The 23,152-nt window shown below is 36.9% G+C and overlaps 1 protein-coding gene across 3 annotated transcripts in view; it reads right to left on the bottom strand.

The window, feature by feature from the left end:
• Positions 1–23,152, bottom strand: part of FCHSD2 (FCH and double SH3 domains 2) — a 290,391-nt gene that overhangs the window by 76,287 nt on the left and 190,952 nt on the right. For all 3 annotated transcript variants that reach the window (XM_004381944.2, XM_023736536.1, XM_023736537.1), the window contains 2 exons: positions 12,577–12,699; positions 6,850–6,945 (listed from right to left, as the gene is read on the bottom strand). In XM_004381944.2, the coding sequence (XP_004382001.1) occupies positions 6,850–6,945; positions 12,577–12,699 (219 nt within the window). The remainder of the gene's footprint in view (positions 1–6,849; positions 6,946–12,576; positions 12,700–23,152) is intronic.

The following is a 23,152-nucleotide window of genomic DNA, read 5'->3' on the forward strand; positions in this document are numbered from 1 at the left end:
AGACCAATGGAACAGAATTGAGAATCCAGACATAAATTCATCCACCTATGAGCAGCTGATATTTGACAAAGACCCAAAGTCCGTTAATTGGGGAAAAGACAGTCTCTTTAACAAATGGTGCTGGCATAACTGGCTATCCATCTGCAAAAAACTGAAACAAGACCCATACCTCACACCACGCAGAAAAACTAACTCAAAATGGATCAAAGACTTAAATATAAAATGGAAAACGTTAAACATCATGGAGGAAAAAACAGGGACAATGCTAGAAGCCCTAATACATGGCATAAACACAATACGAACCATAAGTAACAACGTACAACCACCAGAAGAGAGACTAGACAAATGGGAGCTCTTAAAAATCAAACGCTTATGCTCATCAAAAGACTTCTCCAAAAGAGTTAAAAGACAACCTACAGACTAGGAAAAAATTTCTGGCTACGACAAATCCAGTCAGCGCCTCATCTCTAAACTCTACAAGATACTGCAAAACCTCAACAAAAAAAAGACAAACAACCCCATTTAAAAATGGGCAAAGGATATGAACAGGTACCTCGCCAAAGAAGATATTCGGGTGGCTAACAGACACATGAAGAAATGCTCATGATCATTAGCCATTAGAGAAATGCAGATCAAAACTACAATGAGATACCATCTCACCCCAACAAGGCTAGCATTAATTCAAAAAACACAAAATAATAAATGCTGGAGAGGTTGTGGAGAGACTGGAACACTTCTACACTGTTGGTGGGAATGTAAAATGGTACAACCACTTTAGAAATAGATTCGGCCCTTCCTTAAAAAGCTAGAAATAGAAGTATCATATGATCCAGCTATCCCACTCCTTGGAATATAACCTAGAGAAATAAGAGCTGTCACAAGAATAGATATATGCACACCCATGTTCATTGCAACACTGTTCACAACAGCAAAAAGATGGAAACAACCTAGGTGCCCATTAATGGATGAATGGATAAATAAATTATGGTATATCCACACAATGGAATACTATGCAACGATAAAGAACAACGATGAAGCCGTAAAACATCTTATAACTTGGAGGAATCTGGAGGGCATTATGCTGAGTGAATTTAGTCAGTCACAGGAGGACAAATATTGTATAAGACTACTATTATAAAAACCCAAGAAAAGGTTTAAACACAGAAGACAACATTCTTTGATGGTTACAAAGGTAGGAAGGGAGGGTGTGGGTTATTTACTAACTAGACAGTAGATAAGAATTATCTTAGGTGAAGGGAAGGACAGCACCACTACAGGGGAAGTCAGCACAACTGGACTAAACCAAAGCAAAGAAGTTTCCCGAATACAATCAAACACTTCGAGGGACAGAGTAGCACGGTTAGGGAGTCCGAGGACCATGCTTTCAGGGGACATCTAGGTCAACTGGCATAACAAAGCTTATTAAGAAAATGTTCTGCATCCTACTTTGGTGAGTGGCAGCGGGGGTCTTAAAAGCTTGTGAGCAGCCATCTAAGATGCATCAGTTGGTCCCAACCACCTGGAGTAAACAAGAATGAAGAACACCAAGACACAAGGAAAGTATTAGCCCAAGAGACAGAAAGGGCCACATAAACCTGAGACTTCATGAGCCTGAGACCAGAAGCACTAGATGACGCCCAGCTACCACCAATGACTGCCCTCACAGGGAACACAACAGAGAGTCCTAGATGGAGCAGGAGAACGGTGGGATGCGGAACTCAAATTCTAGTAAGAAGACCAGACTTAATGGTCTGACTGAGACTGGAGGAACCCCAGAAAGCATGGCCCACAGATTCTCTATCAGCCCAGAACTAAAACAATTCCAGAGGCCAACTCTTCAGACAGGGATTGGACTGGACTGTGGGACATAAAGTGATACTCCTGAGGAGTGTGCCTCTTAGCTCAAGTAGATACAAGAAACTAAACGGGTAGCTTCTGTCTGGAGGTGAGATGGCAAGGCAGAGAGGGTTAGGAGCTGGTTGAATGGACATGGGGAATCAGGGGTGGAAAGGAAGAGTGTGCTATCACAGTATGGGGAGAGCAATTAGAGTCACATAATAATGTATATATAAATTCTTGTATGGGAAAAAAAAAGTAAAAACTAAAGGGACATATGTTCTTGGCATCACAAAAAAAAATAGGTTATATTAAAAAGTTTTTTTTTCCTCTAATTTTTAAAGCAGTAAATGAAAAAGTTTAGAAGACATTAAGTTACATTTTATCACTGTAGTCACTTTAAAAGTCCTATGGCTTTCCTGAATATATCTTACCTAAATATAGATAAAATATTTACTGAATGCTCTTTTCTATGCGATGCAATGAAATATGCAAAATATAGATGTAATTAATATCTGCTGAGTAAATAAAAAACGAATGTGTTAAACCCATAAGCAGTTCATCATTCCTGATTCCAATTATGAAAGTGAAAATAAAATTAAAGAATAATATTGCCCTGCGGGGGGAATACATCTGCAATTAACATTACCATATTACTGTTTTACTTGAATATATTCCATAGTTCTCCATCATACGTAAAACTCAAAAGACACAATTCTGGATGCAATCCACATGTATAGTGTTATTCAGCTTCTCCTTTACCATTCCAAGATCTAGCTTGCCCATCCCAAGACTACTTGCTATTTTAGGTCAAGATCATGCACTTTCAACATTTTCTGGCTCCTCCACTTATTAGCTGAGTGACCTGGAGCAAGTTTCTTAATCTTAGTTTCCTCATCTGTAAAATGAGGGTAAAATAGTGCTTGCATCATAGGGTTTGTTGTCAGGATTAAATGCACGAATACAGGTAATGCAATTTAAAAAACACTTAGCATAGAATAAATGTTCAATCAATGTCAGCTCTTGTTTTTATTGTTTTTTAAATTGTTGTTTTCACTTCCTGGCATGTTTTTTCTCAATCTCTGCAGAGTAAACTTCAAATTATCTTCATGACCTAAACCATAATAAGAAGACAAGCAACCCAATAAAAAAATGAGCAAAAGATTCGAACAGAGATTTCAACAAAGAAGATAAACGAACAGCTAATAAGCTCATGAAAAATGTTCAACATCATCAGTCATTAGGGAAATGCAAATAAAAACCACAATGAGATAATATTTCATAACCACTAGGATGGCTATTACCTAAAAGACAGAAAATAACAAATGTCAGGGAGGATGTGGAAAAATGAGAACCTGCATACACTACTGGTAGACATGTAAAATAGTACAGCTACTCTTGAAAACAGTAGGGCGGCTCCTTAAAAAGTTAAAATACAATATATTTACCATATGACCCAACAATTCCACTTCCAACTATGTACCCAAAAGAAATAAAAACATTTCTTACAAACGCTTGTATATTCATACAAAGACTTGCACATAAATATTCATAGCAGCATTATTCATAATAGCCCAAAAGTAGAAGGAACCTTAGTATCCATCAAATGATAAATGGATAAACAAAATGTGGTTATATTCAAACAATGGGATACTACTCAGCAAAAAAAAAAAAAAAGGAATAAACTACTGATACATGCTACAGCAGGGACAAACTTAGAAAATATGCTATGTGAAAGAAGCGAGACACAGAGACCACACACTGCATGAATCAATTTATGAGAAATATCTACAAAAGGTAAATCTATAGTGACAGAAAGGAGATTAGTGGTTGTCAGGGGCAGGGGTGGGAATGGGAATTAACAGTAAATGAACATAACGGATCTTAGTGGAATCACGAAAATATTCTAAAACTTATTTATGATGATGGTTGCACAACTTGGTAAATTTACTAAAAATTACTGTACACTTGAAATGGGTGAATTATGATATGTAAAATATGCCTCATAAAGTTGTAAAAAAAAATTGCACCACATCAGGATGTAATGACTGTACCCATCACTGGGCACTAACAGCACTCTATCACATACAGCACTTATCTTACTGTATTATGCTTATTTACGTACATGTCAGTGAGCTCATGTAGGCTAGGGTGTGTAGCTTAGCATGTAGTAGCTGTCCTCTGCATCTAGCTGAGTGATTGGCACATTCACTAGGGGCTCAGTGTTTGCTGAATAGAAATATGTTTCAAAAAACAGGATGGGAACAAGAGCAATTTCAGAAATAGAAGTGAAGAGAGTGGTGCTCCTTCCTTCCCACATGTCCTAGATTCCACTCGGTACGAAGAGTGAGGTAAGGGGAGGGCACTGACTGGTGCTCCCCATTTCATGACATGCTCAGTGCTACCAACCCCAGGACAAAACCAGGAAAGCAAGTAAACAATGGCTCCACTCTCACTTGAAAAAGCAGTACTTGTCTATACTGAGTGAAAAATTATTTGGAGTTTTATTCTTGTGGGCAGTAAAAATACTTAATTTATAACAAAACAAAAATTACACACAAAAACATTCTGTGGTCAGAAACATTTTCAACATGATTATTCTAAAGACTTGTTGACAATCTAGAAAGATTTTTATAAAAGTGTGGACATTTATGTTTTTCCATTCTGAAAAAGAAACTGATGGACATTTCTTCTCAGAAAATGAAACAGCATAGAGGAAAGAACACTGATACCGCAATCAGGACACTAATGTGTCATTAATTCACTGTATTACCCTGGACAGTCCCTTTTCCTTCTAGGCTTTAAAAAATAAGGTTTGCAAGATTAGCTCTTAGGTTATTTCCAGTATCCCCTGTTGAGGAAAATAAGGTGCTTCAGATAAGACGAGAAGTAAAACGAGAAGCTCAGTCTTTCTGTTATAAACAGGAAAGGAAATCCCGAATTTATACTGCAAAATGGAAAATGGCTTATACATCCAATGGCCCCTCAAACATATAAATGACTTTCAGCCCCACAACAGGTCCCACCCTTCATTAACATGCAAACCCACACATCCCATCCCTCCCACCCTTGGCCCACACCCCATATACCTCAGCTATGGTCATTCTCAGAGCACTGACAGGGGAGAGCTCAATATCCACCAGTTGGGCAGCTGTTAAACTCTGCCCAGTAAAGATTGCACAAGGACAGAAAACATAGCATAGAGTTAGAATTTTAAGGCAAACAAGGACACAATAGCTAAGAATATTTAGCACAGTGTCTAGAAACAGAAGAATTTTAGGGTTGCTCTTTGGGCTTTGGAAAAGTGAGATGAGAGTCATGTTTTGATTTTTCTGAGAAAAGTGGGCAAAGATTAAATGATCTAAAATTAGTCACAATTTTAAGTCAAGCTTGACACACTCTTGTCCACATCCTGTATTTTCTAATGCTCCACCTATTCATCCCAGGCTTCAAAGAAGTCAAATTATATGACAATGTCACTGAGTCAATAAGCGAAAGTCGACTGATAAAGGGCATTGCTGTAAAGGGACAGGCTTAAAATCTAGAGAGTTCCTATATTCTTTATATAGCCACTAACAGAATGGCTATGTAAGAAAAGTAATGTAAGAAATCTACAATGTAAAAAAATGAAGATATCTCTAACAAAGGAATTTCTATTAAACAGATACCACTAAACACGGAAACTATATTATAAATTCCCCTGGTTCCGATTCTAGGTTTACCAAAAAACCTTATGAATATAATTTGACTTCCCTCTTGGCTTGCCTACATTGAGAGAATATGCTAGTGATGCCAACATGTGCTTTCTCACTTGCAGAAGTTAAATTTATTTTTTTTTATGTTATTAAATTAGCATTTTTTAAAAATTCAAATAATGGCAAACATTTTTCATAGAAAGCTCAAGGAGAAAAATGTATGATTAAAAATCTTTAAAAATCATAATCACACCTGCTTTTTAAAAACTGTCAATTTGGACCCTGAGAGTATGCCCCCCGGACACCCTTATAGCTCAGTAATGAAGTCACTCTTGAGGTTCAACCTTCAGCCAAAGATTAGACAGGCCCATAAAACAAAACAAGACTAAATGGACACACCAGCCCAGAGGCAAGGACAAGAAGGCAGGAGGGGACAGATAAAGCTGGTAATGGGGAACGCAAGGTCAAGAAAGGGAGAGTGTTGACATGTCTTGGGGTTGGCAACCAATGTCACAAAACAATATGTGCATTAATTGTTTAATGAGAAACTAGTTTGCTCTGTAAACCTTCATCTAAAGTACAGAAAAAAAGGTCAGTTTGGGATTTATGTTAGTACTTTAACATTCTAAGAGATCTGAAAGGAATTATAAAGGGCCTGTAATTTTTTTTACAAAGCCAATCAAAATATTTACATGTACATATTCATTATTCTATTTATTAATTCTATTCTCATTAAAACTTAATCACTGATTTCTTTGGAAGGATATAATGTGAAAAATTTAAAGGATAGAAAGTATACTGTATTTTTTATGCAAATAACATGTACCTTCTACTTGTGTCTGTCAACTGAGTCCTACGCCCTGCGAGTTATTTTTGCAATTGTGCTATGCTAATTCTTTTCACAGCAACATATAAAAAAAATTGGCATAGCGGCGCTTATGAAAATACCTCACAGGGAGAGGGCGTGGTTGGCATACAAATGGAGAAGGTGTGAGTTATTTGCGTAAAAATATGGTACTTCATACTCAAATTGAAAACATAATTACTGAATATTTTTTCTTCTTCCCTCTGTTTTCAGATTTTCAATAATTCGTCTTATAATTTAGCCCCGTTTAGTAGAAAGTTAGCACAAAGACAGTGGGTATGTTAGTAATATTTTAGAAAGAAGAAATGTCAGTTCATCAGCATCCTCACAGTTTTGTTATAAAATTAATGAAATACACTCAGCTTTTTCTGTCTGTCTATTCCAGGGATAACAGTCATTTGAACACAAACACAGCTGAACAGCAAATAAAATGCAAATCTGAAATTTCCTTACAGTATCACTGTCACAAGGCTGGAACTGGAAAGGCTGGGGTTTGTGAAATACAGCATTCTCTTGTAAAAACAGCTGAAGATTATAGTCCCGTATCACCTAAAGAGAAAATAAAATATCTTTAAGCCTTTAATAAAGTTAAAATGTTCAGTAATTATCTATGTAAGTTTTATTCTGTTTTTTTATACAAATGAGAAATCACTCAACACAATGTGGTTAAAAAACGGTAATGTTATACATTTTGTTTTTCATTTTAGAAAACAGTTCTTACTCTGTTTGTCCTCTTTTCTCAAGGATCTAAATTTGGAAAGTACTAGTTTAGAAACTGGCCCAGATTTTAGGACTAGACAATATATAATATTTTAGGATGACAAGAAGATAGCTATTACACAAAAAGCTATTCTTTTTACTGGGGGGTGTGGATAAGAAAGCACATTGGCTTTTTAGGTCTCTTTCAGTTCTAAAGTTTGATGGGTCTCTAAAGTCTGTTTAGGAGCCCTGGTGGCAAAATGGTTAAGTGCTCGGATGCTCATGGAAAGGATGGAGGTTTGAACCTACCCAGCAGCTCCACAGAAGGACCTGGCGATCTTCTGTAAAAATTATAGCCAAGAAAACCCTATGGGGCAGTTCTACTCTGTCATATAGGGTTGCTATGAATTGAAATCAACTCGATGGCACACAACAACAAAGTCTGTTTTAAAGAGATTGCCATCCACTATAAAACTGACAGACATGCCCATCCACAGTACAAAATAGTATTTTCATATTACTTCTTGCACCTCTTCTAGGAGGTTACATCCTAACTACCATCTTAGAGCATACCAAGAAGATAGACTAGAAAGGAATTTATATAGAAAGGGAATTCTGATACACAGAAAGCAGCAAAACAAACAGCCCAGAAAGAGCCATCCGAAAAGGATTCACACTGCATTGTATACCCTAGGAAAGACTGGATAACAGAAACATTGGATTGTACAGAAACACATTTCTATCTTGTGTATATTGCTTACCCTTTGCTTCTTATTTTTCTTTTGCAGTCTATTATATAGCTCAGTAGCACCTCTGCTAGAGGATGGGCAGAAAAATAAAAAAAGTTCAAAGTAGCTCTGTACCTTTACCTTAGCAGTACTGGGAAAGGGTTTATTGAGGAGACAGAGAAAAGCAGGACATATGTTTTGCATTTTATTTACCAGCACAATCCCAGTTCTCTGTTGTCATCCCTCTTCATTCAACATTTATTAAGAAATTTACCATGCCCAATGTTAAATGTGGGGGTAGGAGGGTATATACATGAACAAAGATGAATATTATCTTCAAGGAATTTATAATCTGGAAACTGGGGGAATCAAACAGGTTACCCAATTAAAATACACAGTGGAAGTACGTAGAGAGTACTAGGAAAACACAAAAGAGGGCGATACTTAGTCCAGACTGAAGGGGTGGAATGAGGTTAGAAGTGGTTGGGAGAATTTGGTCAGGGAAGGCTGGGTGGATAAACATATTCTCAAAGAGAAATGTGTTTTTGTTCTTTTCCTGGATTCCAGTTTTAAGCTAGAATAGATGTGAAAGCTCTTGACACTGCCCTGAAAGCCCCAATAATCACCTTGTAGAAAAGACTAAGGGGATCACCCTTCTAGTCACCAAACCTATCCTGTCGAGCACTACAGATCTCTCTCTCTTTTTTTTTTTTTTGAGTAGGGGGTGTGTTTCAATCTTTTTTAATTTTTAACTTTTTGTTAGGGAAAATTTCAAAAACATATGAAAGCATAGAAATAACATATTATGTATCCCCATGTAATTATCACCTAGCTTCCAAAAACATCACCTCATGGCCAATCTTGTTTCATCTATAAACGTACCACCTCTCCCCTCCATCCCAGTTATATCGAAATAAGTCCGAGACATATTTCATCCAAAAATATTTCAGTATATTTAAAAGATATAAGAACTCTTTTAAAAACCTATCTATATAAAAATTTCCAACAAATATTTATAAAATCTCCAATAAGTGTTCAAATTTTCCTGATTGTTTCATGTTTTTTAAATAGTTTGTTCAAATCAGGATCCAAACAAGGCCCCCACAATGCAAGTGAATGATGCCGCCTACGGTTTTTTGTTTTTTTTTTTACAATAATACCTTATAGGTAGTGTTTACTTCCATGAGGAAGATTGCCCCTTATTGTCTCTCCTTTTATGATGTTAACAGCTGTAGAGGGCTGAACAGTGGCCTCCAAGAAGATATGTCCATGTTCTAATCCCCGAAACCTGTGAATATTACCTTATTTGGAAAAAAGCTAAGGATTAAATGAAAGATTTTCAGATAAGATCATCCTGCATTACCCGGGTGGGCCCTAAAGCCAATGACAAGTGTCCTTATAAGAGACATACAGAGGAGAACACAGACAGTAGAGAAGGAAGCAATGGGACCATGGAGGCAGAGACTGGAGCAACACAGCCACAAGTCAAGGAAAGACTAGAGCTACCAGAAGCTGGAAGAGGAAAGGAATGGTTTTTTGTCAGGAGCCCTCAGAGGGAGTGTGGCCCTGTCAAAACCTTGAATTTGGACTTCTGGCCTTCAAAACTGTGAGAGGATAAATTTCTGTTTTAAGCTATGTAGTTTGTGGTGATTTGTTAAAGCAGCCCTAGGAAGCTAATACAACAGCCTTTGATGATAAATGCCTAAATCCATTAATTCATTAGGGGTTGCAAAAAGAGAGATTTTTCGACTATTCCTTTTTCATTTATAGGCTGGAATATGTTTATAATTCTATAAGAGAAACTTTCCCAAGTCAACTATTTAGTTACTTTGAGATACAGTTTATAGAAGGCAGAATAAATGCTTTCAAGGTTTTGACATGGTACAACATAAACATTTAATAAATATTTGTTGAATTAACCCCTTAAACTATTGCTGTAGATATTCTTTAAAACTTAAACCAAAAATATCCCCCGAAATCTTCTTTAAACCAAACAATAATTTAACTTAATTAGTAAAGAATGTCTGCCTTAAGCACTGTATTCTTTTAATAACTACCTATATGGGATAAAATTGACAGCAACAACTTGAAGATTAGATAGGAAACTTAGGTGGCAGTGAGCTTATGCTAATTGGGGAGGAACAATTGGGAAAAGGAGGGTGAGAATGGTTGCACAATTTGAAGAATGTAATCAGTGTCATGGAATTGTACATGTAGAAATTGTTGAATTAGTGTATGTTCTGCTGTGTATATTCTCAATGACAACAACAAAAAATAAACTAAAAAAAAAAATTGTTGCATGAAGGAATAAAATTGGAAGCATGAAGGGATGTCCTGAAAAGGAATAAGTGTTACAAAAATTCAAAAACTACTTACCAAATTGTTTTGAACGTAAGAATCATTCATTCAAATATTTACTGCATGCCAACTAAGTGCTAGGCATTAAGAATATCAAAACAGTTAAGACTTGATCCCTGCCTAAGGAGTTCATAGTTCTGCAGGGAGAATTAAATATTTTGGGGAAGCCATTAAATAAGGTTCCACATACAGAAGAGCTTCTGGGAGAGAATTATATTTAACCTGATCATCAAAATCTAAAATAGCATCCTCATGAAAAGGATAAAAAATTCAGGTAACTCAAATTGTCAGTGAAATAAATGCAGGTGGCTTTTTTTTTTTGGGCATGAGTGAGGCAAAAAAAAAAAAAAAGAAAGAAAGACTCTATTAGGTCAGCTCCAAACTGTAAAACTGCTATGTGAAAGACTTAGAGTTGACTGAACCTCTGTCAGTGTTCAAAAGACTGAATTATTCCCCCTTTACCTTCTGGGAAAGTTTAGTAATGATACTGAAAATCCAATCCCAAAGGAAAATGTTATGCTTATTATCAATTCTCCTTCTATTTTTCCTGTTGTTAAAATGTTTAATTTGACATGACACACTCTTCTAGAACAGGTATTACGGTATTCTGGATTCTAATCCATTTAGAGGATGGAAAAATATATTCAAATAATCTTATCAAAGTAAAAAAAAAAATCTTAGTGAGAACAAAGTTCTGAAAGATAACTGATATTTTACTTTTAACTACTATAATTATAATAATTAAACTGTAAGTTTACTTTTTGGTTAGTTTTCCAGGTATTAAGACTGGCAACACTAGACAATTTAGTTTCCAAGGAAATACAGAATAACATTACTATTTTCTGAATTGTTAGAACAGCCATGGTATTAACTGGTAGGCGTTTCCTTATGCAGACAGAAAGCAAGTATACATAAACAAACCAGAAAGGCCAGTAGTGCTTTCTCTGAAGCTACTATCTTAGAGAAAATATCTATGACAATATCTGCTGCAGTTACACATCCAAAGCATTTCATAAATTATTAAGGAGAAAAACCTGCTTCATCAATCATTAAAAATTAACAAAAGCTCCAGTCATTTCTTTTCTCTTTAGGGGATGAAAGATACACAAAGCACCTGAACAGTTACAGTTTGTCATGAACTACCCCCATAATGTCCTTGGAAATATATACAGTTACATTTTGGACATGAGGGAAAAGATGAATCCCCCCCTATCCCCGCCAAATGACAAGGTAATAATAGTGGTAGAATAAAAACCTAAAGACTTTCAAACTTTCCTTTGGGTTATCACATCCCTGGTTGCTTTTAGCAGTATAACAAGGGCAAAATAACAAGCTCTTTGTAACAGAAAAGCACATGGCGTAAGACTTGCAGGTGTAAGCTCTTCTGGTACTTGGAACAAAAGGGTACATCTCCTAGATACATCATTCTTATTAAATTTTTATACCTACCACTTTCAGTCTAAACATAAGGGCCTCTCATTTATTCCTCATCCCCAGGGAACGAGATACTCATGAGTGAATGTAGAAGAAAATGAAAGCGTATCTCTTTAAGTGTCCAAGCTAGCTTATAAATTTTTAATTCCTTTTTTATGAAAATAATATAAGCTAAAGAGACAGTAAAGTATAGCAGAAAGAAGAATGGAAAGCACTGCATGTAAGTGTATGACCTCCCACTTCCTGAGTCCATTTTCTTGGCTGCCCTGGGTCCTAGCTGCAAAATCACTGCTAGTCTATTGTGTCAGAAGTGTCAGCATGAGACCAAAACCAGGCATATGCTGCAAACAGGGTCTGAAACATGGAGTGGAAGGGCTGAGCTACCTAAATGGCTCATCCTTGCATTCCAAAGGGGTGATAGAGGCAACCACAAAACGAGCAAAGTTGATGGATTTCAACACTTTTGAATGAAAAGACTACTGTCAAAGAACAGCAGTATATAGAAAGCAAGGTTTACAAGATGTTAAAAATACTCATTTATCAATTACAAAATGTTATTTTCCCCTTTGTGCTCTTTATTGTTCTTTGCACTGACATATGACCTTGTTGCTCCCTCAAATGACTGAGTTGAGAGCACTCAAAACTCATCTGAGTAGATGATAAAACTCTTTAAACCCTTCTGTTCAAAGCAATGTACAAAGCAACGGACTGATGCTCTGAGCTAGCCCGAACCATCACCTCCCTTTTCTTGCTTGGTACCACCTTCACCAACACAGCAGCAAGGAGGACAGAACATCTTCCAACTTTGTTACAAGGAATGCTGTTTCCAGGAAATGTGTTCCTTAAAGCATTCTTCTAATATCACTAGCACTTTTATTTTGTTTGTATGCAAAAACACTGTAGATTCTAAAATGAATAACTTATCACCTATTGCACTGAAAGTAACTTGGTTAGGCCTTACCTTGCTGGAGGTTTCTAATAAAGATTGGAATGTGTTCTGCACAGCTTGGCATGTCTCTAGCTCAGTCTGGCTGAAGGCTATTAAATAATCCTTCAGGTGATCATAAACATTTCCATCAAGGGCCTGTAATATAGGAGTAAAAAAAAAAAAAAAAATATATATATATACCCCCACACACACATAATAAAACTTTGACACATAATGCCTACTGCCTACAAGAAAACTAGCTAATTCAGTTTAAAATCTATTATTAATAATAAATGGACAAAAGATACAGATTATTATGTAAGAGGAAATACAAGCAGTAGACAACCACCTGGAAAATGTTGACTCTCTTTAATAAATAGGAACAGAAAAAATAAAATCCAACATTTGTAAAGCTGTAGAAAAACAGGACAAAATTTGGAGACAAAAAGCCTAGGTTCTGATCTTTGCTTGTTCACTTACTAACTGTGTCAACTTCTGTAGCCACTTTATAACAGAGTAGGTGTGGCAGTTAAATAAAATAATGGATTTGAACGAATCTATGCACAATGCCTAGAATAGACACTTGCTAAACATTAATCTCCTTTATTGTTTCCTCATCCACTATTGGTAGAATTATAAGTTAATATATTCTTATTAGAGAGCAGTTAGAGAAAAAGCACAATAGAAATAATACCAAAAAAGTGATTCAAGGACACTGTTTTGGGGCAAGAAACACCAATGTATTAACTATAAAGGGTTTTAAACATTCTTATTTGTTTAAACATTTATAGCAGTACTCTTTGGAATTGAAAAACAGAAGAGAAAGCCACTGGACAGTGGAAGAATGACTAAGCTATGATATACATAGTCACTTAAAATATACAGTGAAATAAAAACTGTTAAGACTGTAAAGATGAAGAAGTTTCTATTGAATAATTTTTGGTTAAATAAAGCAGAACAAAATAAAATAAATACATACTAACAACAACTATGGGGAAATGTACCTGTAAGAATAATAATTCAAAAAAGTTTAGTCTTGTCATCAATGGAAGTTTTTTTTTTTCTTTTAAATTAAGGTAAAATTCACATAAAATTCACCATCCTAACCATTTTAAAGCGTACAATTCAGCTGCTTTTCGTACATTCACAATGTTATGCAATCATCACCACTATCTAATTCCACCATATTTTCATTACCCCCAAAAGAAACTTCATATCCATTAAGCAGTCACGCCCCATTCCCTCCTTCTTCCAGTCCCTGGCAACCACTAATCTGCTTTCTGTCTCTATGGATTTGTCTACTCTGGACATTTCATATAAATGGAATCATAAAATATGTGGCCTTTTATGTCTAACTTCTCTCACTTAGCATAATATTTTCAATGTTCATCCGTGTTGCAGCATGTATCAGCACTGTGTTCCTCTTTCATGGCTGAATAATATCCCATTGTATGGATATACTACATTTTGCTTATCTATTCATCAGTTGATGGACATTTGGGCTGTTTCCACTTTTTGGCTACTAAGAATAATGATGCTATGAACTTTTTGTATGAACACTTGTTTTCAATTCATTTGAATATTTACCTAGGACTGAAATTGCTGGGTTATATGATAATTCTATGCTTAACTTTTTGAGGAACCATTAAACTGTTTCCAGAGCAGTTGCACCATTTTATACTTCCACCACCAATGTATGAGGGTTGCAATTTATCCACATCCTGTCAACACTTGTTATTTTCTTTTTTTTTAATGTTATTTTGTTTTTAATCTAGCCATACTGCCAGGTGTGAAGTGACATCTCATTGTCCTTTTGATTTGCATTTCTAATGACATGAAGCATCTGTCCATGTGCTTATTGGCCGTTTGTATAGCTTCTTGGAGAAGTGTCTATTCAAGTCCTTTGCTCATTTAAAAAAAATTTTTTTATTGTGCTTTAAGTGAAAGTTTACAATTAGTTTCTCACACAAAAATTTATACACACATTGTTATGTGACCCTAGCTGCTCTCCCTATACTGTGACAGCACACTCTTCCTTCCCACCCCGAATTTCCTGTGTCCATTCAACCAGCTCCTGACGTTCTCTGCCTTCTCACCTCACCTCCAGACAGTAGTTGCCCACTTAGTCTCATGTATCTACTTGAGCTAAGAAGCATACTCTTCACAAGTATCATTTTATGTCCCGTAGTCCAGTCTAATTTTTGTCTGAAGAGTTGGCCTCGGGAATGGTTTTAGTTTTGGGCTAACAGAGAGTCCAGAGGCTGTATCTTCTGGGGTCCCTCCAGTCTCAAATCATTAAGTCTGGTCTTTTTACTAGAATTTGAGTTCTGCACCCCACTTTTCTCCTGCTCCATTAGGGACTTTCTGTTGTGTTCCCTGTCAGGGAGGTCACTGGTGGTAGCTGGGCACCATCTAGTTCTTCTGGTCTCAGGCTGTTGCAGTCTCTGATTTATGTGGCCCTTTCTGTCTCCTGGGCTAATAGTTTCCTGTGTCTTTGGTGTTCTTCATTCTCCGTTGCTCCAGGTGGGTTGGGACCAATTGATGCATCTTAGATGGCTGTGCACTAGCTTTTAAGACCCAGATGCCACTCACCAAAGTGGGATGCATAACATTTTCTTAATAAACTTTGTTATGCCAATTGACCTAGATGTCCTAGATGTCCCCTGAGACCATGGTGCCCAGAACCCCGCCCCTGCTACTCTGTCCCTCGAAGTGTTTGGTTGTATTCAGGAAACTTCTTAGCTTTTAGTTTTACTCCAGTTGTGCTAACTTCCTCTGTAGTGTGTATTGTCCTTCCCTTCACCTAAGATAACTCTTGTCTACTATCTAGTTAGTGAATAACCCTCTCCCTCCCTTCCCACCCTTATAACCATCAAAGAATGTTTTCTTCTGAGTTTAAACCTTTTCTTGAGTTCTTGTAACAGTGGTCTTATACAATATTTGTCCTTCTATGACTGACTAAATTCACTCAGCATAATGCCTTCCAGATTCTTCCATGTTATGTTTCAAGGATTCATCGTTGTTCTTTATTGTTGCGTAGTATTCTGTTGTGTGAATATACCATAATTTGTTTATCTATTTGTCCATTGATGGGCACCTAGGTTGTTTCCATCTTTTTGCTATGGTGAACATTTCTGCAATGAACTTGGGTGTGCATCTGTCTATTTGTGTGATGCCTTTGCCCATGTTTTAATTGGTTGTCATTGAGTTGTAAGAGGTCTTTACATATCCTGCATACTTGATCCTTATCAGATATATGATTTGAAAATATTTTCTTCCATTCTGCAGTTTGTCTTTTCACTTTCTCAATAGTGTCCTTCGATGCAGGAAAGTTTTTCATTTTGATGAAGTCTAATTTATCAACTTTTTCTCTTGTTGCTTGTAGTTTTTGTGAAATTTCTAAGAATCCTCAATGGAGGTTTTATAGTAAAGAAATATACATGCATTTTATACTTGGATATTGCATTAAACTTTTACTCTAAAACTGAGTTTAAAAAAACACAAATTTTTTCCCCAGAGAACTGAGGAATAAAAGTGCACATTCCATTGTACTTATACCACTAGATGGCACCATCAAGCACTTTAAATACAGGCATTCAAATTTTTAAGATGCTTTCCATGTAGTTATGTAACAACCCCAGATCAACTGCTGATGTTAAGTCTGAATAAAAATTCCTACCTTAGGACATGATCTTTATGAAATTGTGAAAAAAACAAAAACAAAAAACCTTATTCCAATATGAGGTTTTTCCCTTAGAAATGCTCTTGGTAGGTGATCATAAGCTTGTGTTTGCAGGAAACCAACTGGCATATTTTGTTTAAATTCAGCAAATGGCAATACAGGCATTATGAGCTTCAAAAAAAGGAGGCATACATTTTTAAGATGAATCAAAGACATGCACACTTACTCTGACCTCACTACAATAAAAACTGAGCACCTACTGTGCCTGGGCACTGTGCTAACTGTATGGAGGTTATGAAGAGGGAGGAGGAAATTTTTTTTTTTATTGTACTTTAGGTAAAGGTTTATAGAACAAATAGTTTCTCATTAAACAGTCAGTACACATATTGGTTTATCACATTGGTTAACAACCCCACAACACGTCAATACTCTCCCTTCTTGACCTTGGAGGATCTTCTTTTTTTTGGTGACAATATACATAGCCAAAGATATACCATTTCAAAAATTTCTACATGTGCAACTCAGTGACATCGATTATGTTCTTTCAGTTGTGCTGCTATTCTCACTTTAGATGAAGGTTTACACAACAAAACAGTTTCTCATTAAGCAGTACACATATTGCCCTATGACAATGGTTAATAACCCCACTACATGTCAACACTGTCCTTACTCAACTTTGGGTTCCCTATCACCGGCTTTCCTGTCCCCTTCTGCCTTCGAGTTGGACTGCTGTGCCTCATTAGTCCCGTTTTGTTTTATGGGGCTGTCCAACCCCCAGCTGAATGGTGAACCTTGGGAGTGACTTCACCACTGACCTAAAAGGGTGTCCGGGGGCCATACTCTCGGAGTTTCTCCAGTCTCTGTCAGTCCAGTAAATCTGGTCTTTTCGTGTGTGTTAGAATTTTGTTCTATATCCTTCTCCAAATCTGTCCAGAACCCTCTGTTGTGACCCCGGTCAGAGCAGTCAGTGGTGGTAGCTGGGAACCATCTAGTTGTACTGGACTCAGGCTGGTGGAGGCCTTGGTAGCTGTGGTCCATTAGTCCTTTGGACTAATCTTTTCCACGTATCCTGTTCTCTTCATTCTCCCTTGCTCCCGAAGGGGTGAGACCAGTGAAGTATCTGAGATGGCTGCTCACAGGCTTTTAAGACCCCAGACGCTACTCACCAAGGTAGAATGTAGAACATTGTCTTTATAAACTATGTTATGCCAACTGAGCTAGATGTTCCCCGAGAGGGAGGAGGAAATTTTAAAAAAAGAAATAAACATCTTTTACTTTTGTTTTGCCCTTACATAATAATTCTCATTAAAGGAACTGACTGTTGATTTTGAGCAAAGTATGTCACAAATCTGGAATTATTTACTCATTCAGGTTCTTAAATCTCATTTAAAATAATCTAAATACTGCAAAGACATTGAAGAAGTAACTTGTTGCTATTGTATAGTTCAGTTTAACCAAAAAACATACATTATCTCATTAAGTTATGACACATTTAACTAACACACGAATCCTAGGGTCCATCAATGCTGCTGCTGTTGTTGTTAGGTGCTGTCGAGTCAATTTCGACTCATGGCAACCCCCTATGTGTAGAGTAGAACTGCTGCATAGGGTTTTCAAGGCTGTGATCTTTTACAAGCAGATCGCCACAAAAATACTAAATTGAATATTTTACTTGATTGCTTTCTCTCACAGAGCCGCTGGGTGGGTTCAAACTGCCAATCTTTTGGTTAGCAGTCCAGTACTTAACTGTTGTACCACCAGGGCTCCTCTATCAATAGACATAATTATCCCCTAAATTTGGCTGTCAAAGCCTTACCAAATAGAGTTGATTAGAAATATTGACCTTCTGCTGGCAGTTTTGAATTTAGATGTATAAACATCTTTCTTCATTTAAATTCAAGGAATGTCAATCAGAGTTATAGATGTCCAATACTTAACACTAAAGAGTTAAAAAAATAAATAAAAAGCATGACAACGTAGTTAACAAGTAGTACCTAATTGCTTATACTAGAAGATTTCCTTCCAATAAGGATTTGTGACTTTTTTCCTAAAGCAAGTTTGTACATCAATGTTCACTGCAGCATTATTCACAATAGCCAAAGAGGTAGAAACAACCCAAATGTCCATCAACAGGCAAATAATAAACAAAATGTGTATATACTGTGTTCACGTACAACAGACTATCATTCAAGCATAAAAAGGAATGAAGTTCTAATGCATGCTATGACATGGATGAACCCTGAAAACATGCTAAGAGCAATAAGCCAGACATGAAAGGACAAGTATTATGTGTTTGTACTTGTATGAAATATCCAATAGTAATGACAGTTAGCACAGGCAACTAACATTTACTAACTGCTTACCATGTTCCAAGCGCTTTACAAACCAACTCAACTAGTTAGTTCCTTCTTAGTGTCCCCACAACCTTCTTCTATGTGTCATATGGGTATTATTGCAAATCACGGACTGAGTCTTATTTGGGTACAGTGTCTGGCAGATAGCAGGTACTCAAGAAAAAATTAATGAATGCTTTAATCTAGAGTTTACTACAACAGATATGCAATGAATTAGTTCACAGGCAAGCTACACCCAACAGATTCCAGTCCAAGAAAAATGTACCATTAGTCATCACGTACCAAACATATTAAAGGTCTCTCGTGGTTACCCAGGCCCGAGTAGGGCTTAATGAAATTACATTAGGTGGAAAATGGGCCAAGTGGTTGGAAACCTCTTCCAATAGACAGAAATTAATCACAAAATAATTTTTACAACCTGTTCAACATTCAAAATTCTCTGAATTTTAGTTAACATCCTTGGAGGCTTATGGTACTCATCAACCTGTACATGAACCAATTTTTCTGGTGAATGAGATTAGGAGAGCTGGAAACCCTCTGGCCTAGGATGATTATTGCTACTGTGCATACAGTTAATCAAGGAGATACAAAAATTAAGAAACAGTTGGAATTCAAAGCACAGGAAGTGGATGATGATCTGATGACTGACTTGCAGCCCCCTGATGCAAGTTAACTGCAACTGTCTGATGTGCTAATGGTGCCTAGAGATGAAGTTCAAAGCAATATTGCGTAGTACTGTCTCATCATGTTTTGTCATTAGAAGGCACACTGCGTATTTATATGGACTTTGATTCAAAAGCTAATGATCTGAAAAGAAGCAGTCCTAAAAAAACCTGAATGAAATACTGGGTACCAAAGAAGAGACTGAAAATGCTTTTCACAAACTTTTCCATCACAGTACTTATCACACTGTGTTGAAACCATTTATATGTAAGCCTGATTTCTACAACAGACCAATCCTTGAGAGCAGGCACCACTTTCTTCTTCCCTTTATCCCTAACACTTAGCTGAGAGGACCAGAAATACATGATTACTGAATACAGTTGAACTGAGAAGGGTGGTAGCTACAAAAGCAGGACCTAGTTACCAAAGAGAGAAGGCGCTGAGACAATAATTTGAGAGTAAATTAGAGAATCAGGCACTTACTTGATCTTAATTGGGTCAGCTGCACTCTGGAGAAAAAAATTATATTGAATTATTGAGACTGTCTTAGATTTTGACCAGACGCTATTTCCCTCTTCTGACTTTCAAACCAATATATCAAACCACCTTTCAGACTGAACCATTCTCTCCTCCACCTGCTCTTCTTTTCATTTCCTAGTTTAGTCGGTGCTGCCACTACTCAATTACTTGCCTAGGTGAGAAATGTGAAAGTCAAGGTTTCACCTCTTACTCCCTGCATCCAGTTAATTACTAAATCTTGTCGATTCTACTTCTTAAATATTTATCAAGTCCAATCCCTCCTCCCAAACTCCACAGCTACTACCCTCGGGCCCTCCTCTGTCATCTGGATCACTTCAGTGATTTATTTGCTGCCATACATTCAGCTGTCCCTCCCACTAACCCATTTTCATACTGCAGCTAGGAGGATGCATCTACATTTTTTTTCTTTGTTTCTAAATTTTATTTATTTTATTGTTGCTGTTGAGAATATACACAGCAAAACATACACCAATTCAACAGTTTCTATATGTACAATTTAGTGACACTAGTTACATTCTTTGAGTTGTGCAACCATTCTCACCCTCCTTTTCTGAGTTGTTCTTCCCTCATTAACATAAACTCGCTGTTCCCTAATCTCGAGTTGCTGTTGTCAATTTGATCCTATATAGATAGTTCTTAAAAGTGCATAATGCTCAAGGCAGACATTTTTTATAAACTAAACTATTATTTGGTTTTAAGAAGACTTCAGGGGATATTTTTGGTTTAAGGTTTAAAGATAATCTCAGGGCAATAGTTTCAGGGGTTCATCCACCTTTAATTTCTTATTTTACCTGATTGCTTACCACTGTTCATTGGCTACCCATTATACTTAGGATGAAGTAAAAGAAAAAAAAAATTCATTGGAAACTATGATCTGGACTTGGCTTCTCTCTCTAGCTTCTTCACTTACTGTTCCCCATTACACTCTGCTTACAATGTACATATTTTGGTTCCTCCAATATTCCTCTTTTGTCTCTGAGCTTTTATATAGACTTTTCCTCTGCCTTGAGTACTTTCTACTCTCTCCCCTTTGGCCTGGCTCGCTCTTACTCATCCTTAAGCTCTTCACTTAATCATTATCGATACTGGATGTCCCTCTTGTCTTTTTGCTTCATAATTCCTGATCATAGAATATAACTTTGCATTGGTGATGTCTGTTTCTCCTTTGGTCTGTATGGGAGGGCTCATGTCTGTCTGTTTTACCACTGTATCTTCTGTGCTAAAGACAGGGTTTGACATTTTGCTAGTGTTCAATAAATATTTGTTCAACAAATACAAGGTGGAAACGACCTAAATGCCCATCAACAATGAATGGATAAAATGTGGTATATACACACAATGGAATATTACTCTGCCATAAAGACAAATGAAGTTGTGATACACGCCACAAAATGGCTAAACCCTGAAAATATTATGCTGAGTGAAATAAGTCAATCACAAAAAGACAAATATTACATGATTTCACTAATATGAAACACTTAGAATAGGCCAATGTATAGAGATCAGAATTTAACAGTGGTAACCAGTGGCAGGAGGGACAGGGAAAGGGGGGAATCCTCTGTTTAGCTAGCACTGGGTTTCTGTTTGTGGTCATGAAAAATATGGCAAGGGAAATTGGTGATAGTTGCACAACACAACTGATGAAATTGGTATCACTGAACTGTACAAATGAAAAATCTTGAATTAGCAGATGTGTGTTACTTATATTTTTACAACAATAAAAAATATTTGATCAGAATTCACATGTAAAAAAAATCAATCAGCCCACACTTGAGCCCCCTGACTGAAAAGTAAGCCTGATGATGTGATACAACATTAGTAACATTTTGTCCAAGCTAGAGAAGTAACAGTTCACAAAACTTTGTCTAAGGCAGTAGTTTTCAAACATTTTTAGTGGTGGCATCTTTTTATGTGGAATCCCAGGATATAAAACATAGAAGACTTTGCACGCCTTCTCCCCTCCTTGCAGCAACAGACTCTGTTCTTCTGACCACAGGGGTGAGCTTGCAGGCAAAGCTAGTCTACAAGATAGAATCCCATACCCCTGTCCTCTGCTCACAGTTACTGGGCAAAGATGGGCAAGTGACCTAAATTAGGCCATCCCTGAGATGGAAGCTGAAAGAAGACAACTCCAAAATGGCCTATTCTTCCCACCAAACGGCTATTCTTCCCATCACGTAAAGAGAGCCTATCTGCAGTGGGAGAGAATTAAGTCAAGCTCCAAAAACCCATTGCTGTCAAGCCAATTCTGATTCATAGTGATCCCATAGGACAGAGTAGAACTGCCCCGTAGGGTTTCTAAGATTGTATTTTTACGGAAGCAGACTGCCACATCGTTTTTCCAAGGGGCGGCTGGTGGGTTCGAACTGTCGACCTTCAGGTTAGCAGCTGAGCACTTTAACCACTGTGCCACCAGGGCTTCAGAATTAAGTCAACTAATAGGCAAAAGCAGTGATGAAAAATTTGGTAGAGTGAGGATGGGAATGGGGTGCGGGAGAGAGATATACAGTGTCCTTGGATTGAGCGGTTCCTGAGTAAGAACCACCTAATCCTTTCTGTGATTTGGTCATTTATCTAAGCCAACAAATTCTCCTGTTTTGCTTAAGCTATTCTGAGTTGGATCTTTGTTACCTGCAACCAAGAGACTCCTCACTAAAGGGTTATGGATGATAACTGCAGCTTATATAAATCCTAGTATCAAAACTATTTCTTTAGTTACATTATAAGGAGAAAACTTTGATCCATCTAGATAATTAACTGTAAGCAACAATTAAATAGCTTGCCTTACTATCCCTGTTTCTTCAGTTAAACAGATCTAGAAGAGTTTGACCAAGGCATGCATGATGTAGACACATTTGAGCCTTGTCTAGCATCTAGGCATTTAAGTGAGAAAGGCACAAGAATGTTCTCTGAGTACAGCTGTTTGATCTATTTCAAGTGAGCAGATGTGCACAGATTTCAATTCATAGAGACCTGTGTGAAGAGCCATAAATTTCTTAAGCAATGATACCCTAGAATTCACATATATGCTCAGAAATGGCAGGAGAAGCAGTTTTTCAAGGTTTATACAAATATGAATTAATCTGGTAGTATGAGTTCTTTGACGGTCTCCAATACGCAAAAGTTTGGTAGGTAAATCACCCAAATGTATATTTTTAAAACAGTCAAAATTTTTTGGTCTATTTGATACAAATAGTCTTATTTGACTATTTGATACCAATTGTTAGGGGAAGAATTCTGTAATATCTAAATTGAGAAACCATGAGGACTTTGATCAGCAATATAATTTAACGGTCCAGCAATATTTTTTTGTAAACAATTGAATTTGAATGCCTTTAAGCAGCCATGTTCTTTCCTGTTAGCCATAACC

The sequence above is a fragment of the Trichechus manatus genome, unplaced genomic scaffold (assembly GCF_000243295.1).
Source record: "Trichechus manatus latirostris isolate Lorelei unplaced genomic scaffold, TriManLat1.0 scaffold00088, whole genome shotgun sequence".
Taxonomy (NCBI): Eukaryota; Metazoa; Chordata; class Mammalia; order Sirenia; family Trichechidae; genus Trichechus; species Trichechus manatus.